The sequence below is a fragment of the Drosophila tropicalis genome, unplaced genomic scaffold, assembly GCF_018151085.1.
Source record: "Drosophila tropicalis isolate 14030-0801.00 unplaced genomic scaffold, ASM1815108v1 contig_878, whole genome shotgun sequence".
Taxonomy (NCBI): domain Eukaryota; kingdom Metazoa; phylum Arthropoda; class Insecta; order Diptera; family Drosophilidae; genus Drosophila; species Drosophila tropicalis.
This window is the reverse complement of record NW_027173374.1, coordinates 6462663-6476430: the sequence shown is the minus strand read 5'-3', so window position 1 is coordinate 6476430 and position 13768 is coordinate 6462663. Positions and strand designations below refer to the sequence as shown.

At 38.8% G+C, this 13768-nt stretch overlaps 1 protein-coding gene across 1 annotated transcript in view; it reads right to left on the bottom strand.

The window, feature by feature from the left end:
* Positions 1 to 13434, bottom strand: part of rn (rotund) — a 33180-nt gene extending 19746 nt beyond the window's left edge. Inside the window, exons 1-6 of the mRNA XM_068299738.1 lie at positions 12809 to 13434; positions 11764 to 12288; positions 6351 to 6452; positions 5306 to 5345; positions 2482 to 2532; positions 2037 to 2377 (exon numbers count right to left, since the gene is read on the bottom strand). Of these exons, the coding sequence (XP_068155839.1) occupies positions 2037 to 2377; positions 2482 to 2532; positions 5306 to 5345; positions 6351 to 6452; positions 11764 to 12288; positions 12809 to 13321 (1572 nt within the window). The 5' untranslated portion in view covers positions 13322 to 13434. The remainder of the gene's footprint in view (positions 1 to 2036; positions 2378 to 2481; positions 2533 to 5305; positions 5346 to 6350; positions 6453 to 11763; positions 12289 to 12808) is intronic.
* Positions 13435 to 13768: the final 334 nt, after the last annotated feature.

Below are 13768 nucleotides of genomic sequence, written 5' to 3'. Positions count from 1 at the left end.
TTTTGAGCACACGAAACGCGCTGAATGCATGCGCCTCCCTCAAAAAAAAAAAAAAAAAAATGAAATGTAAGAAGAAGCAACAAAAATTGGGTCCACATTATTTTTGGCCAACAAAAAGTCAACAAATAAGAATGGGAGAAGTCTCCGACGAGTCGCTCTTCGTTTCTCTTTGGCACATTCATCCGTTCCAAAAAAAAAAAAAATAGCTGCAAAGAAAATGGCAGAGCGCACACTAACATGATAGGCTGACCGTCGCACACATACACTCACACACCCATATGTACATAAATTTCAGGGGGAGGAGATGGTTTATATACGGATATGTGGTCAAAGGCATAAAAAACGAGATGTTGCTGCTGATTCTGCTGCTGTCGTTGGAGAGTGCCAAGTGTAGTAATTCCAATTGAAGCTGGGAGATGCAGCAACAACATGGCCAAAGCAGCACCACCACCACCAGCACCACTAGCTGTAGGAGTAACAGCAGCAGCAGAAACAGCAGTGAAAGAAAAAAGGAAAGTGTGGGTAATTAAAAAAGTAGCAGCAGCCGCTTTTTGAGTGTACAAAACGCACTAATTTTCAGTAGTGCAGCTCACAGCTCTCACCCACACATGGACACTCACACATATACATGCATATAACGCTCATACCACATTCATACACGCAACAGCAACGTGCAGAGAAAAAAAAGCGTTAGCATACTTTTAGGCATGCTTGCTATTTCACTTTTCCTCGCACAAATGAACACCTCGTCCATGTTAGTCTTCTTCTTTTCACTACTACTATTTGTTGCTGCTGTTGTTGCTGTTATTGCTGGCCTTTCAGCAGCGACATCAGCAACATCATAAATGGAGTCGGGATAACTGCACGATTCTCTGTGAGCTTCGATGCTCATCAACACGGCAAACGTTGTTAGCTTCCGAACCGCAATTTGTGGGCATTGTGGGTGTGGCATAGTATCTAAACGGACATATCATTCGTTTTGAAAATTGCTTCATGTCCATGGCAACAAATAACATTTGCAATAATTGGTAAGGCAAAACAACAACAAAAAAAAAAAACGAAATCCAAATGTTGATTTGTTTGACAACTCTTGTAGTTATCCAGCAGTATCATGATCATTCACATAATGTGTAAAAGGGAAAAAAATGGTTAAGTGTCATAACCTGTAACTCTATTATAAAATGGCGTTAGTTAATCAAAAAAGTATTAAACAGCAGAGGTTTACCTTAAACAAGCCAAAAAACGGGGGTAAAAATAAAATTCCTTTTGATAAATTTGGAGGAGAAAAGGGCCAACGATTGGAATAGTTATTGGAGGCAACGTTTTCCCCCTATTCACTGCCCTTATACTGTTGTTATCTTGGCCATATAATTATATTTTTAATGAATATTTAATGGTAATCTCAAACTCAAGCGCATGGCCCACCAAGGATGTGTCACACGGCTATCACTCACCGCAGAGAACTTGCCTCAAACTCGAAATTGTGAAATCTTGACAGCTGGCACCTGCCCCAACTTGCAATAAGTGACCGTTAAAACAACAAATAAGTTCAATTAGCAGCTACCAACAGCATTGTCAACACACTTACTCACACACACACATCGACATTTCATGAGTAAAATGCATGTGCAGCATCTGTTATTGCCTGTTGGCCCTTTCGACTGAAGTGTCAGTCATTATAGCAAGAGACAAACTGCGTTTGCAGCGCCCTGAATGAGTACAAGAGAGTGTGTGTGTGTGTGTGTGTGCCTGTGTGGGAACTAGATTGAAGCAAATTGAAATCCGAAACTTTGGATCAAAGTAAATCAATTGGAAAATTGTAAACAAAGCCTTTGCTGTGCGATTGTTTCGCCTGCCGCTCTGGAAGGCCCTGGCTTTGGCTCTGGCCTAAGTGACGCACAAATTTTTTTTACCCGCAATGCCATCGGCATAATTTAACTGTTAAAACCTTTAGCCTTAAGTAACATGAGGAGCAGCAGCAACAGTCGTCGCATCAATATCGTGAACAATTGGATAATCGTTTCATATGGACTCACCTGCGGGCACATTTTGCACTGATACTTGCGACCACTGCCTCCGCCGCCGCCGCCGCCAGGTACAGCCGCATGACCAGCACCGCCTGTGCCACTGCCCCCTACACTGGATCCACCGATTTTGCTGGCATTGATGGGCTGTGGCACCACGAGAAGAGCAGCCGCCGAAGCAGCTGCCACCGCTGAACTATGATGATGGGCAGCAGCAGCAGCGGCGGCGGCAGCGGCAGAACTGACATGATTGCCATGATGTGAAGTGGCGCCAAGACTCGAATTGCCGCCATTTGAATTGGCTCCACCTGCACCACCACCGCCATTTGGAGTACTCGATAGGCCCAAGCCACCTATAAAATATTGAACAACACAAAATAAGTAATTAGAAATCACTAACACAAAGCAAAAGATCTTTCGAAAACTAAGCCAAAAGTTTTCCCATAACTTGACTCACCTTGTCCAGCCACCGAATGATGCTCCAAACGATTGTCATCCAGAAAGTGACCTGCAATTGCAATTGAGTTGTTGCATTAAAGTTCTTGCTGAGTTGTGTTGAGTTAGTTGAATTATGTCAGGCCATGGCGCCGTCTAACGCCATCCAACGGCTGTCGCTCCAACGTCAAGTTAGTCTCGGGCTCTGTAGCCGGTGGCCAGTTTGGATTGCCCGTTGCCCATGTCAAAGCCTCGCTCGCTGAGGTTGCTGCCGACAATTCACGTTCACTCACGTTACCTATGTCGCCACCTGTCCAGCAAAAGGATTGCCCCTCTCTCTCTTCCCTCCACTATGGTCATGCCCATCTCTATTCCCATCTATTCATCTGCCCCTTGGCCACATCCATCTTCTAATTAAACTGAGTCATTTTGTTGGCTGTTCTGATTGCCACTGGGAAATCGTTTGGACTGAGTTACGGTTTTGTGCTTGTAGATTATGTGAAAATTGTTGCACATTTTATAATATTTCTACCGGTTTACCTCGGGCGTTGCTGAAGTTCTATCATAATTAAGCGTTTGTTTTTCTTTTTTGCTTTTTTTCCTGCCGGTTTATTGTTGCTGCTGCGGCTGCTGCTGTGGCAGCTTAACGTATTTGCGTGTAAAAATTGTGTGAATTTGTTAATGAGGTTGAAAGGCTTTATGTTCAGAAGATATTTATAAACGTAAATGGATTTACAATTATGAAGAGATTTGCTGAATTGGATTTCACAAAATTAACAAATTTTATGAGTTTTGAGTTCACTTTATGCATTAACTATCGCTTTGTCTCAAATTAGACGACATACTTTTATAATCGCCGGAAGATATAGACGATTAATTTTCCTTGGAATGGTTTAATTTGATAACATAATTTAGAAATTTAAAGCCATTCGTTTTATTGATTCGTCTTTTCCTACAAATTTTTGAAGTATATGATTTACAATTAAGTTAAAAGTAAAGTTAGTATCAACAATTGTAAAGAGTCCGTGATAAGCGAATACATTCTACATCTTCGAGTTACAGATGTACTTATAAAGATGAGCTTCATTCAAGGCATTGTTAAAAACTTAATTCCCACTTGGCCCAATATACATTTTTAATTGGTTAATGAGAGTTATGTTAAATTGTACTCGAAAATGATATTTTACTCAGCGTAATGCAGTTTATTGTTCTAAATCTGAAAAATCTACCTCTTACAGGCACGATATTGTGATATGTTTGTCTATCTATTAACTGGATTCGGTCAAAGACGCTGGCCAATTGGATAACACGCACAATGGAAAGGACTCTGTTGGAGGATATGCCATGGCCAAACTCAATGAACCCAGTTACCAGAGGAGGACCTCGGCATATTGGCCCTGAAATGATTGCTAAAATTCCTAAACCGACATTGAGTGATTTTAAGAAGAAAAGAACCGGCTCACCTAGTGGATCAAAGCGGAGCACAGTTCTAATTTGTGTCGCGTTCAGTTATGAAACCCATCTTAGCTCATATATATATATTTCTTGGCATATCACAAAAAAGTATTTTAACAACGATTTAGACCCAATTTTCTAAAGAGTATAGACCTTTCTTTAGGCTATTTCACTTATTTTTTGATAACTTATTGCAAACCTTTGTCTTGCAAAGTCCTTGCCCTCATATTGTTATTTGATTGTTCTTGTATCTATTAAACGTTTAAATTATTTAAATATTTATTTATTTGCCAGCATATTCTAGTCACTTGAAGCAATTAGCTCTGGTGGCGTCCCACAGATGATGATGGCAAAGTATGTCAGAAACATTTCACTAATAAAACATTTGCAGGCAATTGTTGGCATAAATGTTTTGTTCTATTTAGTTTGTTGCTTTCATTGTCGTTGTTGTTGTTGTTGTTGTTAGTTAGCAAACCATTTTAGTGTTAATTACGACGGGTTTTTGAAAGTTTAGGTTCATGAACACATAAAATAAACCCACACAAAATACACACCTCCTCCTCCTCCTCTCCTCAGTCAACCTCTTTTCGATAAAATTTTAGCGGCATTTTTCAGTGGGCTTGTTGGGCTTATTGTTAATTTGTACAAGGATCGCATAGATAGATATGCTGAGGTACATCTACATCTACATTTGAGATCCATTGATGGCAACAATGTGGCCACTAAGAGATTTTTATCTTGCAAAAGCAAAAGGCTGCAGCAATAGCAACTACAACAGCAACAACAACAACCTTATTGGCCAATTGCCTAGCGTTGACATTATCGATAGAGAATCTAGCTACAAGACTGAAGGAGGTCCAGATCCAGACTCCTGGGTACCAGCAGCCACAGTAGCCACAGCTACCGCCACTGCCACAGCGTGTTGCTGTCAATGCGGCGGAGCCTCTCTCAACCATGCAACATGCCCTCTTCCTAGCAACTTGGAAAATGTTGAAAATGTTGTTTGCATTTTAGGAATTTATGTAAACATCTTGTAAGCCAGTCTCTTGTACGTTCAGTTAAAGGTCAACATTTCGGCGACTTTTTGGTTGCCGTCGTGGGAGCTGCTGCCCTGCTTTTGTTGTTCTTCGAGGCCCGCACGCGTTCTTCGATTTAAGTTTTGTATGTAGATTGCAATCTTTGAGATAGCTCTCGCGCTTTTGATCTGAATCTTTGGCTTATTGGGTAGATATCTGTTTAACCCGTTTCGTGATTGTTTCTCTGTCCTTGTGTTGGTTGTTCTTGCCCTACTGCTTAGTGAGCAATTAATTAGCAAACGATTTCTTCGTCAGTCGTTGGCTTGGCCTGTGAGAGAACCTTTTTTTTTTTGGAATTTTTATGGAATGACTCACCTTTTTGCAGATTATTGTGATGATGGTCACTCATTTTGGCCTAAAAGCAGAAAGTGATAAATTAAAATTAAATATTTCATCAATTCTACTAAACACAAAGAGAGAGAGAGAGAGAGAAAATTCCCATTTAATTAACCTAATCAACTAATCATTAATATAAAATATGCATTTGATAAATCAACTCGGCTCAAAGTAATTAGCCATGAAACAAAAATCAAAACCAAAAATATTTTCCAAAAAAAATAGACAAATTAGAAAATGCTACTAAAAATATTAAATTTGCATAATTAAAAACTATAAATTCAAATCAAGTTTAATATTTATTGTTATTGGTGAAACAAAATTAAAGAAAAATTTATTCTAACTGACATAAAGTGAAAGTGGCAAAAAGAAAATATTGATGGCCATGGGCCATCAAATATGGGTTAAATATCAACAGAACCTGACCTAGGATGACTCTTGCCCCCTCTCTCACACACACACACAGACACACACTCTTCCTTGCCCACTCTCGCACATACACACACAGTGAGAGACATCGATATCGCTGCCGAAAATCAAATAAAATTCTATATAAATGACACCGCCGGCCGGCTGCCTTTTTTCCTCCTAAACTCTTTCAATATGCTTAGGCAAAACGAATATTCCGAATGCAACAAAGACAACAAAATAGAATGAAAAAAAAAAATGTATGTATAAAGTTTATTTCTATAAAAAATTCGGTAAAAGCAAAAACAAAGTCTGGCTAGAGCCAGACAAGTAAATAAAAGAAAATGTATATAGGAAAAGCAAAGAGAAGAGGCAAAAACAAATCCAAATGTTGGCAGCACGCGAGTTTAGAATTGTTTTTATTTTTTATTTTTTTCCACTTTTTTATGTCATATTCTCTCTCATGACTTTACTCAGCTGTGTTTGTAGCACAGGCAGCGTTTCCGCTTTTTTTTTTTTTTATTGACATATTTTTCAAATTTTTTGGCTTAAACCTTAACATTACTGGCGTATTATATACTGTAGTTGCTTTTGTTTCTATATTTAAGATACTTACCTCGTATTCCTGTTTCAGGGACATTGGATGATGCTCGCTGGCATGCTGATGGCTCCGCGGCGTTGGGGGCCAAAGATTGTAATCGCTTATATCTTTGGCATGCTGTTTGGTTTTTTTATGTTCAGCATTTTATTTCGGTCAATTGGTGGGTAAAATATGCAAAAAGAGTTAAGAAAAATTTGTTTGCCATAAGAGTGAGAATTTTATGAGTTCTGCGAAAACATTTTCCACATTCAAATCGATGTAATAAATTAGTATACAATTGAATATAAAACTAGATTCTTAGAGGACTGTAAAATTGTAGAATCTGATTAACAAATTTGTTTTATTTTTCAAATTAAAACTGAAATTAACTGCTTGTATGTAGGCATTCCTCAATCAGCTGAGGGTGCTGAATTACTTAAAGTTAAAGGTACTAATGAAAAATAGAATTACTTAAACATTACATTATAAGAATCAACCTAATAAACTTTGAGACTTTGTTTAAAAAAGCTTTAAAATACGTCATAAAATTTGCAAGGATTTTATTACAAACAACAAGTATGTATCTCTCCTACTTATCTTTCCCCTTCATAAATTATAAAATTAAAACACCTCTTGAAATTTATAGAAAAAATATTATTAAAATACCTCTTCAAAGGGCTTGATGAAGTGCCCTTTTCGTTTTTGTTGGCCTACTTCAATAACTTTATAATGATAATCGATTTGAATTCATCAATTTGTTTTTTATCTAACCAAGTGAGAAAAATTGCCGTTTATTGAAATTGGAAGCCGCTTTGAAAAGGGTGGGGTAAATGAAAAAAAAGGAAGATGAAAAACAAGTGGCTAAAAAATTTCTGGCAAGCTCAAAATACAAAACACAAATATATGAAAGTGTCAATTGAAATAGAAAACTGAGTGTAACACACAATCGGAGGTGTCAAAGCGACGGCGGCGATGCATTGGAGACGGCGAGCGGCGACAAAAGTGCGGCGGCTTTTGGTGTTGGCCAAAAAGTTGGCAAAAAGTGTTGCATATCGCAAGGGGAGTTGGCCAGTGTGTGATAGGCTCACATGTGTATAGGTGTGTGTGTGTTAGTGAGCGTTAGTTGATGTTGTTGTTGTTTTAGCCAACTTCTTTTACTCCTATGTATGTGTGTAGGAGGGTGGTAGATGGAAAAAAAATAGAAAAAAGAGAAATTACCAACAGAGACAGACACACGCATTCACACACACTCGCTTGCACACACACACACATACGCATACATACATACGCAGCTGGCTGATGAAGATGACCAGAGCCATGGACATGGAAATGGACATGAACATGGACGGAAGTTCTCTCTAACCAACATGCCAGCCAGCCAAAAGCAGCAGCACGCAGCAAAAAAAAAAAAAAAAAAAAAAAATTGAAAAAATTTTTGAAAATAAAAAAAAACACAAAAAAAAGTGACACAGCGCAGCAGCAAAATTCTCTCCATCTTCCTCTCCTTCTCACTCCCTTTCTCTCTCTCTCTCTGTCTCTCTTTCACACAAACTCGTTCACTCTCTCTGCCACTCCTCAACCTCATCTCCATTCTATGAACGAAAATGGAAAAAAAATGTTTGCTAGTGGTACGCAAAAAAAAAAAAACCTAGAAAAATCAAAATAAATTTTTTTTAACCCCTTCGCAGTGGCAGCGACGTCAACTGAGGCTCTGTACAGTTTTGGGTGGTTGGGCGGTGGTTTTGGTGAATGGAAGGAAGGGGTATGGTCGGGTGGTTGAGTGGGTTTGTTGCTGCTTGCTTGGTCCAACTTCTATGCAAAAAGTACGGCGAAAAAAGTGCAAAAAATTAGGCGGAAAACGTAAAAAATGCTTCCTCCTTTTTTTTTTTTTTTTTGTTTGCAATTGCTCGGACCAGACTTCCACCCACCACTCTGGCTTGGCCTAGAACCACCCGTCCAACCACCCATGGCCAGCCGCCAAAACGCGTTTTCTACAATGTAGCAACCTTTGAATTCAACTTCCTCTCACTCACTTACTTTTCAGTGAGGTTCTCTTCTTTTTTTTCCTATTTTTTTTCTGTTGCCTGCATTTTTGTGAACTTCTTTTTCTCTTACATCTTTTTAGCCATGTTCTGTCTGCTTCTATTGATTTTTTTGCCATAGATAGAAACCAAAAAATTTTATTCCTTTAGTTTTTATATGTGCATTGTTTATTCCTTTTTGCTTGCTTTTTTTTTTGTGTGTGGTGCTGCGTTTTGTCGCCAACTCTGTTGAGGTTAGAGTTTGTTGTGCTTTTTCTTTTGCATATATAAAAAATGCAAGGAAAATGGGTAAAAATCGAGGCAAATGCAAAGAAAAGTGTGCTACAACTTTGTGGCAATTACTTTAAAAATTGAAGTTGCCTGGCGGTAAGCGCGGTTTTTTTTTTTGTTTTTCATTCCATGGACTCTGGAACGTCTATTACCCATTGAGACCGCCGCCCCCTTGAGTCAGGAGCAGGCCGAACTTCTGTTGGAATCCATTTTGTGCTCTCATTTCGTTTCGCATTTTCAATTTTCACTTTTCTGTATTCTCGTGTGTTGTGTTTTTTCTTTGGTCCAACTGTCGCTTTGGCATCACGTCGAGGCTTTTTTATTTCTCTAATTGAAGCACAAGTATTAATTGCAATTCTTTGTTTTGAGGCGTGCTGCGGTCTAGGGTTGCCTTTTTGTTGTGGATCCCATCGCGGTTTAGGGCTTTGGGCATTTTTTACCAATACTAATTCGATACGGTCGAGTGATTGAGTGAGTCTTTTTCAAATAATCCTTTCGCCAGGCTAGTGAAACAACATTATTAAGGTTTAAGATACTTTACAGTCGTAATTGTGAAGCAACTTTAGTTGAATTTGTTATCTAGAATTGTTAAAATTTTGAAGAGGAACTGATGAGCGGATCTTACAAAGGGATTGTGTGAGAATGGTACAGAATTTCAACTTAATGTAAAAAGAAGAAGTACAAGGTGGGACTAGGACTTTGAAAAGGGGGAACTTTACACTTTAAAGTTTGACATGTTCATTATTTTCTTATGCCCAACAACTTCATAAATTGTGTACAAGTAAATTCCACTCACTGTCTAGTTTATAAGTTTATTTAAATACAGAATGCAAATCGACAAGCTATGATGAGGGAAGCATTTTCGGGTCGTTTTCTTCTTTTTTTGAAAGCTTCACATAAACAAAAAATGTCAATTGTCAAGTTTATTTTCAAGACTTAACACAATTTAAAGACTTACTAAAAGACTTAACACATCGATTTTGGCTTAATCTATGCTACAATTATAAATTCAACTACCATTTAAATCATCTGTATAAGCCATTTATTCTCTAACTTGGTTATTGAACATTGGCAAACATAATTATGATAAGCCATGATTTTATGACAAACTTAAAATCTCATTTAAATCAATTTCAAGTTTTAGTCCCAACTTGGTCTACACGCTTCGGCTAAAATTAAGCTGCAGTTGCTTTTAAAATTAATTAGTGTCTCCTCCTCTTAGTGGGCTGAGTTCGCTTTTCATTCTTCACGTTTCGGCCAATAGCTAATTTAGCTAATGCAAGTGACAACAACTATAGAATCTGTGAGTGCTGCGATTGTTGACCCGACGCCATTGTTAAACTTTAAAAATTAATTAACTCGGGAAATGTCTCCTTAAAAAAGAAGAAGAAAGCAAGAAGAAAATACGTTTAAAAGTAAAGCGCGTTGCTAACGAGGCAAACTGAAGTAGGCGAAATGCGGGGGCAAACCTGAGACAAACCTTTCGGCCTGGACACGTTCCTGTCGTTGTCCTTGGAGACAATCAATCTCCATTCAAAACAATAATTTCGCAGCTTTAAAAAAAGAAAATTCAAAAGAGAACAAAACAAAAAAAAAAAAAATCAAGAGCAAACTCAATGAACAGCAACGAAAAAACTCAAAACACAAAAACAAACAAAAACAGAAACTGAAGAAAAACTCAAAGAAAAACTTGTACGACGCGTTGAACTTGTTTACATCTTGAAGGGAAAAAAATTCTACGGAATGGCACGCGGCGAGCCAGAGAGCGAAAATTTCTGCAGCTGCCAAGTAGACGACGAAGCCAGGACGAATCTCTCTCTCTCTCACTTAAGGATATGGATGTAGGGGGAGAAGGGCAAGGGGAAAAAAAGTGTGCGAGTAGCAACGGGATGGCAAAAAGAGGAGGAAAATGAAATTTTTTTGGACTACGAAGCCGTTCAAAGGATTTTTTCCAACGTCGCGTCTGCTCGGTCAAGGATATGGGTATGAGAAGGGTTTAGGGCTTAGGTTGGGTTCTCGTTTTGCGTGCTGCTTTCTCTTTTCCCTCTTTATATTCCTTCCTTTTGAGTGTCTGTGTGTAGCTGCAGACAGCCAACGGTTCGAGTTAGATGGCTGAAGTTGTCGTCGAGTGAAAGTGCACGGAAAGGGTTAGGGTAAGAATTTTTCCAAAGGCCTTTCGTATGCGGGGGAGCTTGATGATGAATCGTGCTAAAAATTGCAAGGGACTTGCAAAAAAAAAGACAAGAATAAATTGTGATTGCGGCCAAGTCAATGAATGGGAATGGTCAGTGTAATAAGTTGACCTGCTGTCGGGTTAAGGTCGTCTTCTTGCCACATGAACTTTGCTCAAGTATCATTGTGTAGGTGTTTCTCGACCCATTGCTCATTCGGAAGGTTTTATAATTATGGTGAAATTTAATTTAAGCTACTTGACCAGATGATGCCACATACGGTCTGATTAAGTCGAAGGTTTAATTATTGGATCATTTCATAAATTTGAGTCTTTATCCCTAACCTCGGATGGTCTGCTGACAATAGAATTTGGTTGTTTCTTTCAGGTTCTTCCATAAATAGAAGTTTGTATATCATTGAAATATGTAAGTCTATCTTAGAGTCAATCTTGCAATCAACATATAATGCACTCTCAGAGAAAGCTTTTCAGATTTCAAAAGATTTATATTTTAGCCCTAACCTTTTTGTTTCATATTTTATTCTATAACTTATAGTTTATACTTGTAAGTTGTTCTTTAGTTCTGTTCTTTGATTGTGAAAATCTAAGGACATTTGAAAGTTGTTTTAAAAATAATGAGACATTTTTGTACTACGCAAAAAGAGTTTGCACAGTCTTTGTTACTTCTTGATAAGACCCTTACGCATCGCTCATTTAATTCACTTAACGTGAACAAGTTTTTTAATGCACATTAATTGGAAGCCAAAAGAAGTAGAGAAGAGAGTTGGCCTTAGTTTCTTTTACATCTTCAGCTATGTATACATTCAGCACCTTGTCAATTGCAGGTGTCGGTAATGAAAACAATAATAAAAAGAGTAGAGAAAGATAATTTTCCTCTTGCTGATTGTGTGGGGGAGTTTTTGGAAAGGAAGGAAGGCGGACAAGAGGTTATTGTAGTTGTACTTACATCGACATTGCCATTCCACATGTAATGCATGCCCACAGCTGCTGTGGGATCATGATGCGTTTGACCTGTCATATGTTCGGCCATCACAGCACTCATCCAGTGTACCAATCCCTGTGTGGGATTCTGTCCCTGTACGCTGCCGATCGGCATATTTGCAGCGGCGGCAGCAGCAGCGGCGGCAGCCACAGCAGCAGCAGTTGCTGTTGAGTTAGAGTTGTTGCTGTTGTTGTTGTTGTTGTTATTATTTTCCTCCGGTTGACTTTTGCACGAGGCTATAGAATTTTGGGCCCTTGTTTCTGGTGGTGATTTTATGGAACTGCCAAAGTTTGGACGCGTCTGCTGCTGTGAGGTGGGTTGAGTTGGATTCAAATTAATTGCGGATGCCGAACTTGTTTGGCTACCCTCAATGGGTGGAGTTGGCGGCGTTGTTGGGTTGTTCGTGTTACTGTTGACGACTTCGTCGTGTTGGTGTCCGCCGTTTTGCGTTGACCAGGAGTAACTGTTGTTTTCGTTGCTCTGGGGTTTCTGCCAAAAAAAGGAAAAAAAGGTGAAAAAGGGTTTTTTTCTATACATATTTTGTTGGTTAAAGCATTGAGCATGAAAAATGAAATGATTTCTTGATGATTTTTACTTGTTATTGTTGGCTGGCGCCGGGCTACACACAGCACGGTCCACTGACCGGTCCAGTTCCATAATTAGCAACAATAAATACAAGCAAACTTTTTTGGCAAGTTGCAAGGGTCACCAACGACATGATTTGGGTTACTTGACTTGGGATTACATTTTAAGGAACTAAAGTTTTGCATGAAAATATAATTATAACAACAAATAGGAAATCAAAAATCAAGAGGACAATCAGATGGCAATTAACAATTACGGGATGAGCTCATGTTTTAAGCCCCGGAGTGCAAAGTGTCTCCATTATCAGTAACATATCTTAATTTGTTTGTTGGGTTGACAAAAATGAAAGGTAAATTATAGAGGAAATTAACTTTATTCATGTGATCTCGGCTTAAAGAACTTAAATTCTTTATCAGATACTAACATTTCCCATACGCCTTCTAAACGTTAGGTTAGACTTCATTTGCACTTCTCTCTCATCGCTTGATTCTGTTTGCTGGTCCTGCTCATCCTGCTCCTGCTTCACCTGAGTGCGCTTGGCTGATTCTGCAGCCGCCACACAAACAGCGGCTGCAGCTGCCGAAGAGAATAACAAATTGGTGGACAAAGAGGCACCACTTCCACTACCACTTCCTGTTGCAGCAGCCAAAGCTGCAGGCGGTGTTGGTGATGGCGTTTGGACATAGAAACGTAAGCCATCGCATTTTTGTTGTTGCTGCTGCTGCTGTTGCTGTTGCTGTAGGACGGCACTGGCAAAGAGGCTCTTGTAGAACTCGGCGGGCATAAGAAATGGCACCGGAGTGACGGATGGTGTGGGCGGTCCCATCTGATAACGCTTGAGATGATCCTTTAGCATATCCATTTCAGCATGATTGTTGTTGTTGTTGTTTTGATAGTTGCTGTTGCTGACGCACTTCGTTCGTGGAAGTTCGTGCATGACAAATGTAAGCAAACGCCCAAATGTAGGCAACGAATTTCACTTTCAAATGGTGCCTCTCCCTCTCCATGTACGCCAAAAGCAATTTATCTAACTGGCTTGCAGTTTATTTGTTTGATTTTTATACATACACACACAGACACACTTGGATACACACACACACACTGTCATATAGAAACTAAACAAGCAAAACTTTGCCAGCGAATTTCATGTACATTTTTTTCTTTTTTTCTTTTGCTTTTCTTTTATTTTCCAAAACAAAAAACACAAGTTTTCAAGTTTTCAGCTTTTTTTTTTTTTTGAAGTGTTGTATGTTTCTTTTTTTGTGTTTGAAAAATGAAACAAATAGAAATTCATTTGCCGGAAAAACTTGCCACAAAATGACCTTGAAAAATGTGTGGTGGTTGCTGTTGCATTTTTATTTCTTTTATTTTTCAAGTTTTTCCA